This window comes from Akebia trifoliata, chromosome 7, assembly GCF_017979445.1.
Source record: "Akebia trifoliata isolate Shusen 1 chromosome 7, ASM1797944v1, whole genome shotgun sequence".
Taxonomy (NCBI): Eukaryota; Viridiplantae; Streptophyta; class Magnoliopsida; order Ranunculales; family Lardizabalaceae; genus Akebia; species Akebia trifoliata.
The window spans coordinates 5,936,481-5,949,049 of NC_141381.1; the positions used below are offsets into that span (position 1 = coordinate 5,936,481).

Genomic DNA, 12,569 nt, shown 5'->3' on the forward strand with positions numbered 1-12,569 from the left:
ATTGTAGTTTTATTTTTTATCTTAAAAATAATTATTGATATTTGAGATACCAACTATATTTTATATTTTAACACAACAAGTTAATGACTAAACGGGTGAAAATGTGTCATGTTAGACGAGTGGACACTATTATGATTCAAACTCACTAATTTCATAGTGTTTTCAGAGTTGTGGTAGTGGGGTGTGCTAAGATTGTCACCCTTAATTGGGAGGGAGTTTCTATTGGCACCCTAAGTTTTACTAATTCTCAGTCATTAATTTTTTTTATTTTAATTGGGATGTAATAAGTAAAAGTAGGGGGGCAATAGCAGTTCTCCTTTTATATGTTACATGGCACGAAGTTGATACCTAGCTCTAGATTTGGTTTGACTGTCTGCCTTAGTGTTCAAGCAAACACAGAAAAGAGAGGAAGAGAGAAAATGGCGTTGCAATGGATGCTATTGACGTACGTGGTTGCAGCAGAAGTAGTAATCGCATTTATTCTCACCCTTCCATCACCGAAGCTCGTGAAGTCTCGCATCGTCTCTCTCATTACGCTTTTCCTCCAACCTGCCATTGGAATAGTCCCCTTCGCTGGCTTCCAACTCTTAGGTTACTTCTCTTCTCTTCTCAAAAACCCCATATAAAATTAGAATTTGGGTTAGGGTTAGGGTTAGGGCATCAAATCTAAGCTGTATTTTTTTTATAATTTAAAATTCTAATAATATGAGGATTTCTGTGATTGATTTGATCCTTTCCAGATATATATTGGAAGAACGAACATCGCTTGATGTGTACATCTGACATCTGCACCGCATCCGAAAGAGACCGATATGAGAAATCCGTAAACTCTTTCACTTTAAATTTTGTAATTCTAGTTATTTCGATTTGATTATGATCCCATAAGTTAATCTTCTTGATCACATTGGGTTTTACAAACCAAATTCGTAACAAGATGAGAAAATGATCTGAATTCAAGGCAGAGCGGATCGGTCCTCTTGTTATTACATCTTGATTCGAGGTGGGAATGAACATCATATCGAATTAATTTAGTTCCCAATTTGAGCAACAAACCCTATTACTATGTAATCAACTAATACTAATAATTAGGTACCCAAAGTTAGTCTTTTGTTAAAAATTGGCGAAAATTCACTGAATCTAATTGTGTGCTCCAGCTAACAACTGCACGAACAAGCATCTTTATCCATAAATTTCTTTGTTAAGTTGTTTTGCTGCAAGTAAGCAGTTGATTTGTCTCTGATTTGCTACCATGTTTGGGTATCTGGCCTTTTATGTATGTACGCTTGATCATCGTTTGAGGTACTATTGTGTTCCATGCTTGCTGACAAACCTCACACCCTTGGTCCATCGAGCTTATATGAGCTTCCGTGGACTTCATGTTAAACCCTTGAACTTCCATATGTTGTTTGACTTTCAAGCCTTTGCCGTTGTTGAGTTTGTATGTGGGGGGTATGCCATTGTGCTGTCATGGGTTCTCTCTCTACATAGGGAACGAGCTTCCCCTCTCTCTCTAGAGTGGATGTGAAGCATCAAGTCTTAGCCAATATAAAACACTCAAGTTGCCATTCATACTTATTAAATGTACAATCATATGCATTTCACCAAAATTGTGTCACACCGATGCTTACATGACCATAACACAAATATTCATTTGGTCTCAAGATGCGGTATAATGCTTGGCTTTAAGTTTCAATTTTTTTTCCTCGAGGGAATATTCTGGTCATTGAAAAAAAACCAAAACTCTTTGAGAAGGATCAAAATATTTGGAAATTCCGAAGTATATATGAAACATACTAAAACATTCTTCGAAACCATATTTAAGTGATATATTTATAAAAAGAAAGTTTTAGGTTATAAAATGAATCTTACAACCATTTATGTTAAGTATATTACACTTTCACATTGGTTACACCACTAGACATTGACATGCTGAGATTTTTTTCTTTCTTTTTCTAATGGGTAAAAAGTTATATTACACACGAATATGTAAGATAAGGAAGAAACAGTTGCCGGAAGAAACAGTTGCCCGATGTGGCCTCCATAATACGTCATACAAGTGATAGAGCCTACCTTGGATCTTTACAAAGTTTCTTTGAACTCCTGCATTGAGTAATCATTTTCTCCGAAAACACAACATTTGCAAATGGAGTTAGCCCTATAGAATTCTCTCTACCCAAAAACACCATAAAAGACTAGCTTTGGATTTGAGGTAATCAAATCCAAAAAATAATGTAGAATTTATCATGTGTATAAATTCTTTTGGGGGTCTTCGATTTTTTTTATATGTGCTTTTCAAGACTACGGGAAAAAATACAAAAAAAGAAAAAAGAAAAAAGAAAAAAGAAAAAAAAAGAAAAAAGAAAAAAGAAAAGAAAATATTTTTTGGGATCATCTCTGATTGTTTCTTCCTAAACATTTTGAGATGATCTAAGTTGACCGGAACATTCTTTGGAACCATAAGGTAACCGAATCCAAAAAGCACTGTAGAACTCATCATCTTTACTAAGTTTTTTGGGGGTCTTTGAGTGTCTTTCTTATGCACTTTTCAAGAATATCGTATAAAAATACAATGGTTTTTTTGGGATCATCTCTGTTTGTTTCGTCCTAAAACATTTTGAAATAATCTAAGTCGGAATAGAGCATTAATCTAATATAGTCATTCCAAGAATGTTTCGTCTCGAAGTATTCAAATAACAAAATTTCTAGGCCAAAACATTGGAGACAATAAAATTTTTTGAACCTTGCTTGGACTTAGAGTTCGACCACAACATGTGATATGTTTTCATTCCATGTGGCCAGGCATCTAGTTCTAGTGATCTAGGATGTAGTTTTAATGTGGGGTACCAAGGGCCACAACCAAACTGTTCAATCATAAAAATGGGTTATTAGTTCTAGCCCAATGGTAATGGATGTTGCTCAGCTGGTTGCCATGCTAGCCGAAGTGATATTTGGGATTTTTTAAAACTATTTGTCCTCATTTTCATGTAATAATTGGCCATTTTTTTCATTCTAACACTTCATTCACTTCTAAAATTTTCTCGCTGCTTCCTTCTCTCCCTTGATGACTAAGGTGTAATATTATACATAGAGTTAGATATTCATATATGGTCCTAGATACATAGGTTTTGTACATGAGCTAGTAGGATCCATTTGAGAAGAGTTTAGGGTTGCGTGTGTGGTCTTCATGCCGCTTCAACACCTATTTTCTTAGGTCTAGGAGTTTGTTGAGCTGATTTTTTGTGAATATATTCTATGGTGAGGATATCATACTCACAAAAAATATCCCTAGGCTCATATTGATGCTGGCCTTACAGAATCGTGTAAAAAGTCATCTAGAAAAACCTTGTATGATATCTTGATCCTTATAATGTGAAAGGGTTGAACAAACCAAACTAATGTAAAAAGGCCCTATTACCTGGCCGGTACTATAAAAATGCGTCACTAGAAGTCTTGCTTGTGGACTGGTCTTCTTGACTGCCCTTCTGTGCTATCTTACTAAAATTTCAGTTATTAAAAAAACAGTAATAGTAATTAAAGATCTGAAGACAAATTCCATCATGACAAATGATATTGACTTACAATTATAGGCGCAATTGAATGATGCAATAAAATCATCACTAGGTTGCTTTAATGGAAGCAAGTACACCATTTCCACATGAATGATGCAATAAAATTTATGTTGCCATCCCGAACAATGTGATAAGTGGTGATTCTGATGACAAAATGAGTTAAATACACTATACTTGAGGGATTTGAAACTTTAAGAATTGGTCGAGAGTCGTCATTTTTTGAATTATAGGCCAAACTTGATTAGAGATCTTGTAGTGGAGAAAATTCTTTAACTTAACTTGAAAAGAAAGTAAAATTCATCATATATTTTCTTACTCTTTACCTAGTGGTAGATTGTGAGGGTTGTCTTGGGAGTGATTTTTCAAAGAAAGAAATCCATTTTGGGTGGATTTGTTTTTCCCTGCCAAGGTTTGTTCAATACGTTGGTGTCAATTAGGCGGTCTGTGGACTTTTGTTGCTCTCCATGGCGCTTTCGGACTAATAGGTTTCATGTTACGTCAATTCGAACTTGCTCGATCTGTTCAATTGCGGCCTTATAATGCAATCGCATTCTCTGCTCCAATTGCTGTTTTTGTTTCTGTATTCCTGATTTATCCCCTAGGTCAATCTGGTTGGATCTTGCTAGCATTGGAAGATGAATTCTTGGTTGCTAAAGCAGATGTCTCCTGCCGAAGAACTTCCCTTTTGGATCTAATTCTGAAATAGTTTTTCTTTCAAATTCTTCATCAAATGAATATTTTACAGTTGGCCATATGCCTGACACTTGTTCTAGATCCTATTCGTTTTTATTTCTTCTTAATTTCGGATCCCAATCACTCAGATCTCATCCTTGGATTTAGCAACTGTTAATCATGGTACTCTTTTGGCATAAAATGACGAATAAGTCCATCAATGAGGAATTCCATCAAACCATACATCTTTCCACAACCAAACCCCATCCCTGGCAGGGTTTTTATAGTGGGTGCCTCTATAAAGATTTTAAGGAGTTTTAGAAATGCCTTTTAAAACACTAACTCATAAATAACAGTATTATGTTTCTATCCCATTCAGCTTATACTTGAATTCATCAACTCCTTCCATAAGTTTTCAAGTTCCTTCCAAACCTCCAAACTACTTTCTTGATAGTTCCTTCCAGACCTCCAAACTACTTTCTTGATAGTGCTTTATCGACCAACCTTAGAATATGTCTTTATTCCTTACCACGCAATACTAGAGTTGCAACTTGACAGGCTCACCCTGAGCTTGTCAATTTTATCTTGCCCTCAGGCCAACATTTTATGCCACTTCCCATTTCTTGTTGATGTTATACTGACCGAATGACATTGACTTTGTCTAGTCAGAAACCAGTGCTGCCTCAACCAACTCCTCAACCAATTTGTACTCCCAAGTGCATATAGCCTATCCACACTCACACTTTCATGTTCGTGCCATCTTTGGTCTTCGTTCTACATTAGGGGTGTCAATGGATCGGTTCCTAAGATTTTTAGAACTGGAACCATCGTATTTGTTCGGTTCCGGTTCTTAATAAATGGATAAGACAAAAAAAATCTCGACTGATGTTAGTATTTTATTTTCTTTACTAATGTGTTTTTTTAATCATGAAATACGAAAAATGTCATTTACAAATTGGTGCAAAAAGAATTTCTTTCGAGAACACAATACATCATCTATAATAAAAGCATCAATAACATATTACAAAGTGATCTAACAACTATATGAGTCAAATTTTTTTTCAGAAACTAAAATCCATCTTTTTTAATAGTAATATGTAGGAAAAAAGGATATTTTAAATTAGAATACATAATTTATATGAAAACATGATAAAATTTATGTAATATCTATTAACTTTAAAAGGTACGAAAACATTCAACCATTTTACAAAATGAAAAAATGGCAAAACAAATCAGTTCCGAGTATCCACGGGTACCCATCGGGTAGAACCTATCGGTTCCGGTTCCTTTGAGACCTGTCTCTAATCGGGTATTGAAAATAAGGATCCAGACCCAAGGTTTTTGGTTCTGGCTCCGGTTAAATGGGTACCCATTGACACCCCTTGGACTCCAACATCACCATCCATAGTTGTAGTTTTGTGTTAATTCTCTCTCTAATCTTGTCAACTGAAATTGTATCATTCACGACTAACATACACCTAGCTATGTATTCTTAAACATGAGCAATTACTTCATCTATAGTTGGAGCAAACAAATACGGATTCAAAGCTGATCCCTGATGTATACCAATTGCAAGTGGCAACTCATTCTTCTTCATCTCTATTTGCCTTAAAACTAGTGACAGCCCCCATATATATACTTAGCTATGTCAGTGTATCCATTCGGAACTTTATTCTTTTCCATTACCTACCAGATTTGCTCTCTAGGTACTCTTACTTATGCTTTCTCCAAGTCAGTAAAAATCAGATGAAGATTCTTCTTCTTTTATCTATATTTCTTTATCATTTGTCTAAGTTGAACAATTGCCTCGATGGTTGATTTCCCTGGTATAAGATCAAATTTTTTCTCAAATATACTTGGTTCTTTCTTTTAATTTTTGTTCAAATAACTCCAAATGTCTCTTTGTTCTTATAAATAGGTAATTTACGACGCTTTTCACCATTCATCTGACTTTTTTTGTCTTTAAAATATAATTGAAAAGCTTACTTAGTATGGACAATACAAAGCTTCGCTTACATTTTCATACTCTATTGGAATACCATCCGGTCTGAAGGTCCTACCTATATGTTTTCATCATTACCAGTTCACTTATGGAATCATAATTTTACGGAAATACGCATGCTCTTGAATCTTTCCTGTATTTCTTGCTAGCCCAAGTTCCTTTGTTGGTTCTTAGTTAATGCTTTCTGAAAATAATTCCTACCTTTCCCTAATCTCTTCACCTCTTACTAACATTCTTTCATCTTTGCCTTTAATGCACCTAATATTGTTTACATATCTAATTTTTCTTTCCCTAATTTTTGCTAACTTGTAGCCATCTTTCTCACCTACTTTAGCATCCAACCTGTTGTATAGATTATCTTATGTCCTATGCCTTCACTTACCTCATAGTTTGTTCATTTTTTATTTTTTTATTTTTCAAGTAATCTTTAGATTTGGGTTTTTGCCATGATAAGGATTGTTTTCTCTAATGATCTCTTGGAGATCAACATTCCACCCCTAAGTTTCTTTATGTGTGATTTTTTTCCCATAGACGTCGAGGAACTTTTTTTGCTACGCTCTTAATGCTTTTAGCTACTTCATTCTACATTGCTGTGGTATCTACCTCTAAGTTCCACGTCCCTTCATTATCAATTTGTTTGCAAAAGTCAACTCTTTTCAAGGTTCCACCACCTTATTATTCGACATCCATTATATTCACCTCATCTCTCCATCTTCTTATGAAAATATCTTTTTTTAATTAAGTGAAACAAATTTATTAAAATGGGAGTGGTTCATTAAGAAAGGCATGTTAAAAATGAAGTAGTAAGACTCTTTCTTGGGATAACCTTGCCGTATTTGCATATTTGGAGTTTATTTATCTTCACATGAAATATTGTTCCCTCTCTCTGAAATATGTGGTTGCTATTGCAAGGCTATATGTAATCACGAACGTTCCCATGTCATCTTTTCCCAAACTTAAGTCTTTAATGAACTGTCTCATAACATCCACTTTCCTTCCATATAGGACCATTTACGTTTCTTACTGTAAATATCCTGTGTCCATCCAGAATTATTAGGAGAAATTCATTTATGTCTTCCCAGAATTGCCTTTTGACATTTTCTCCTAATATAACTTGGATTGCATATGCATTAATTACGTTAGTTATTTCTTTTCCTATTACTAGTTTTATTGTTAATAGTCGATCAACACTTCTCCTTCTACGTACGACCTTATCTTTCAGATCTCTATCTACTGGTTTGGCCACACAATAATATTTCTTTTTTCATCTCTGTCAGAGCTTGTTGTATCCATTAATTTCCTTAGCTTTTGCTTCGTCTTCTTTATTTTCTCCTCTCCCCCCAACCCCCCACAAAAAAAAAAAAAAATTCTCTTGCAGACAATCTTTATTATCGTTACTTCTTTTCATTGTATCCACTAGTCTTAAGTTCTTCCTTTCAAAGTCTCCAAGTTCAAAATGGCGAGATGAATCTTATGCTCCTGAACAAACTTCTTTAATCTCATTTGTCCATTCTGATATGAGACGCCTTGCCTACTTCTCATTGTAATGGGTGTTGTTGTGGTGTGTCATTTTTAGAGGATACCCTTGCTAGGTTCTGTTGCAATTCCTCGCTACCAAGGAAAGCCCTCTCCTGAAGGGAATGAAATGTCTTATTAGGATTCATTTTAATGGTGGTGGACTTTTACAGTGGTTGCCCACCTGATACAGCGGTCCTCCTTTATCTGGTTTGGGACTCACAATGTAGTGTAAAGGGACAAGACTACTCAGTGGTGTGGTTCTTTTCTCATGATTGATTTTATAAATTAATTTTTGTTGATATTTTACATAATTTTGTCCATAATTACTACTAAATAATCCTCATAGAAGTAGAATAGAGTTGATTCGAGTTATCAACCATATTGGTTGGTAGAAGAAACTGTATGTTCACATTAAAAGTGGTCTGATCCCCTTTGTTTTGGATTTCATGGAACACTTGAACCTCCCCGTTCTCATTTTCTGGCCTCTCCACATTTTGCTCACTTCCTTGCCGTATCTTTATGTATGGAATTTCAGCCACCACAACTAAAAAACACTTTCTGCTAGCATCCGACTTTGATAATATCCCAATTCTCGTTCAAAAATTACAATCTACAATATATATATATATGGATTAGGATCCGTATACACATAAAGCTACTCATAAAGCTACAACGTGTTTTGTCTTATATGGGCAAAAATGTTTGGAATGGGCTGATTTTTTGTGAGGATGATCTCTATGGTGAGGAGATCATCCTTGCCAAAAATCAGCCCAGTATGAAACTTTTAGCCCCATGTTACAAGTTGAAAATTTTTGGACTGTCCAATTTTTGTAAATCACTTTTGATGGGGTTAGAAGTTTTGGAATGAAATGATTTTTTGCAAGGATGATCCCCTGACCACAGAGATCATCCTCACAAAAAATCAGCCCATTCCGAACCTTTTTAACCATATAAGACAAAAACATTGTAGCTTTATCTGTCTACGGAACTCAACCCTATATATATATATTTTGTGCTAAACAACTGCAACTTGCTTGGTTGAATAAATGTTTAGATCTACGAGAAAAAGTTGTAGTTTTATTTGTTTACTTGAGTTTCTTGTAACCATTTTCTTACCATCGAGGTGCCATGCAGATTTACAAAGCTCAAAGGAATGTTATTCTGTGTGTTGCTGCATGCCTTCTTTATTGGTTTGTACCGGGTACTCCGTGGGTCATTTTAACCTTCTCAAAATCAGATTTCTGATATTTATTATGCTCAAAGAGTCTCTTTGACTGTATGTGCAGGTGTGTCTACCGTATTTGCATATACCATAAGGAGATTGAGAAGTTGGAAGAAGTCGAGAAGAGGTACAAGGATCAGTAGATTTTCACGTTTTGGTATGCTTCCTTCTGCAAGTAGTTAAGAGAGAACTCGGTTGTAGTATTAATCTCTTAGCATGTTTGAAAAACTGAGGTTCATCAATGGAGGTACAGTGATGCTGTTAAACTTCATGTCCTTTTGCCATCACTTGTGTGTATTAAAAACTTTCATGTTCTCTCTTTTGATCTAAACATAACTATTATATGTGGCATAGTTGAATACTGGCATCCTTTTTTTGGGATGAAATATAAGTTTTATTGTCCCAATTTTTTTTTTTTTTTTTTGGGATTTCTTTAGGATTTATGAAAGGAAACCTCCAACCATTTTAAAATCTTTTTAGAACCATTTTATTTTGTTGTAATCAAGATTTTAATTTCATGAGAAGGATCCCAAGTCCCAACCCCAATTTATATAGTTTTTCATATATTATTGGATCCAAAGTGGATTGGATCCTAATTGGAATTCAGATCCTGTTCTACATAATAAGCCAATGGATAAGAACAAACTGGACTCTTCTCTGATCCATTGCACCCCTTAGTATATTCAAATAAGTAGGGCTGTCAAAGCATCAGGTTTGGATCGGATTGGTACTAAATTGGTACCACTCTTATAAGACATTTATTAGATTGGAACCTGATCTAGACTCGGATATGTGTTTTTATTTTTATTTTTTTAAGGTCCAGACCCGACCTGAAAAGAAAAAAATGAATACTTTTTTGGATCAATCCTAATCCAATCTGATAGGATCTGATAAAAGTTCCAAGTCAAATATTTATATAATACAGATCTAAATCAAATATAAGGTTTGGACATGTTTGATCCTATAAGAAATCAAATCGCAACATTATTAGATCCAGTCTTTATTGAAACCAAAACCCTGGTCCAACCCAGAGTTATCGGATAGGAATATGAGTCTGATCCGATTCATTGATGACCCTACAGGCCCAATATATAAAACTGAAGTTATAAAATAATAAATTAATGAAGTTCATATAAAGGCACAGTACAACTTTGTGACGCTGGTCCCTAATCTTTTACTACAATGAGAAAAGGCGGTGGAGAAAAATTCAAGTGCCCCCCACTTTTATATTTAAATTTTATACATAGGATCATTTTAGTCAAAACCCTGAAAATTGCAACCCATGACCTTTGTCACGCAGAGCGGGTACGAGAACGTCTTCAAAGTGTTACGTATCTGAGTTATATATAATATATTCAAATATGAATTCTATTATTGTATACTTCATTTGTTTTAATTAATCTATGGTTATCATGATTTTAAAACTTTTTTTGAGACTAAGACGTATCGTCCGAATTGTTTCAGTATCAACTATCAAGTATGAACGAGACGGACGAACAAGTCAACTTTTAGAACGAGATTTAATACCTTACATTTATTTTTAAATTTTTTAGACAAGACGTCTCAAACGTATCGAAAACTCGTTTGAGATGACTCGGTATTAAGTATGGACGAGACAAGACGCAAAATCAAGTTTCAACATTTTGAGAGTAGGATTGGAGAAGGATTCACTCCAAAAGCGCTAGGACAAGATTTGAGAGTGTGAACGGCACGCCCAGTAGAAGGATTGGATCACTAAGCTCACAGTCGTAGAATCATATTGCTTAATTTTCAAAATTACTAAAACATCATTTTTTCTATCTACTATATAAACACCATCTGTTCAATATTTTAAATTATAAATAAACACTTTTGATACATGTGCGTCTGCACATATCACCTTCTAGTTAACGATAACATGAGTTGACCAAACTCATATTAGAGGTTGGGCTGAAGTGTCACATCATGTGATGTGCCTTGATCATATATTTTTCGTGTTGGGCATAGTGGTCAGGGTTTCTCGAAGAGCTCTTGAGTTCAATTTCGTTGATCACCCATAGAAATTTATCCTGACTTACCTAGTATGTGTGGTATTGCATGTATTTGATGATCAGAGGCCAATTGCCTTGCCCCTATTAATTGAGCCTACAGGTTCGAATATCCTAAAAAAAATGATACATTTGTTTAATCTCATATAAGATTGGTCTCTTTTAAAAATTTATCAGTCTTGCTTCCCAAGTGATTTTAAAAATCGCTTAAGATTGAGATGACTCAGGTGAATCTTCATATTTGAGTTTGTTACCTGATGAGATGGTCAATTCAAATCATCCATCACATTGACCCATCAGAGATTCGTGATTTATGAAAAGTTGGCCTAGTCTTTGTTTTTTTATTATTTATATATAACAATTATTTGTTATTGATTTAAATATTATAATCTACATAAAATATAAATATTGTTATTGGATCATCTTATAATAAATTTATTTATTTATTAATTTAAATATTTATGTTCTACATAAAATATAGATTTTGTGATTGAATATATAAGATATAAAATAAATTTAAATTGGTTTGACTTGTATGAGACAAAGATGAGTTTCGCCATACGTGATGTTGAGATGACACGAGATACCTGATCGATTTTAAAACCATGGTCACAACTCACAGGTCTTCTCACATTAAAAACAAGAGAAATTTATCAATACGGTAGAATTTTCAAACTTCTATGCCTTAAAACAAAGACCATTCCTTAAGAAACTTCTATTCGAAAAGTAATAATGGTGGAATAGAGGACTTCAAGGAGGAACACAGTAAGCTTTTACACTTGTAATAATGTAATAACACATTCCATACTAAGGTGCTTTCACACTATCTTTTCTTTCACACAAAATATAAATTGGAAAGAAGATAAGATTGCCACGATGGGTGACTCATGGAAAAAACACAAAACCCTCTAATAATCAGAACACAACAACCAATTATCCTGACTGATCTTACGACATATGTTAAGATGCATTAAATACACCTCCAAAACTTATTTTACTATCCAAAATACTCTCACCGTTTATTTCCTAAATGTTTTAAATGCATCTTAACATGTCTCTCAGGACACACATACGCTAACAAAATATATATATATATTATCAAATACTCATAACCAACTTAGCAAGTTGACACCTTGCTCTTTGTCTTTATTAGTATTAGAAGGTGGCATATGCAAATGCACATAGCTCTGAAGGGTTTATTTATAATTTAAAATATTAATCAAAAGGTGATTTTGAAGATTATATAGTAAAGTAGGATATTTCTATAATTTAAAAAAAATATTCTTAATTTTTTTTTATCAAAAGGACTTGATTATAGTAAGTCTAAATGTTAAAGTGGGGGCATTTTTGAAATTCAAATTTTGATGTCGAACCACTTCTACTACTTCTCTCATTAGAATAGTTATGCTATTGAAAGAGAGTTGTGTATTATTGATACAAAGCAATATTAATCCTTTTTTATATTACAAAATACTTTTTTACATTAAATACTTTTATAATAATGATTATTAAAATTATAAAAATATTCCCACACTATAATAAATGGGAAAGATTCAACC

At 34.0% G+C, this 12,569-nt stretch overlaps 1 protein-coding gene across 1 annotated transcript; it reads left to right on the forward strand.

The window, feature by feature from the left end:
* The first annotated feature begins 337 nt into the window (after window positions 1-337).
* Window positions 338-9,389, forward strand: LOC147398119 (uncharacterized). The gene is made up of 4 exons (XM_086447272.1): window positions 338-591; window positions 741-823; window positions 8,896-8,951; window positions 9,048-9,389. Exons 1-4 carry the CDS (start codon window positions 420-422, stop codon window positions 9,124-9,126), a joined length of 390 nt encoding a protein of 129 aa, XP_086303398.1. The 5' UTR covers window positions 338-419; the 3' UTR covers window positions 9,127-9,389.
* Window positions 9,390-12,569: the final 3,180 nt, after the last annotated feature.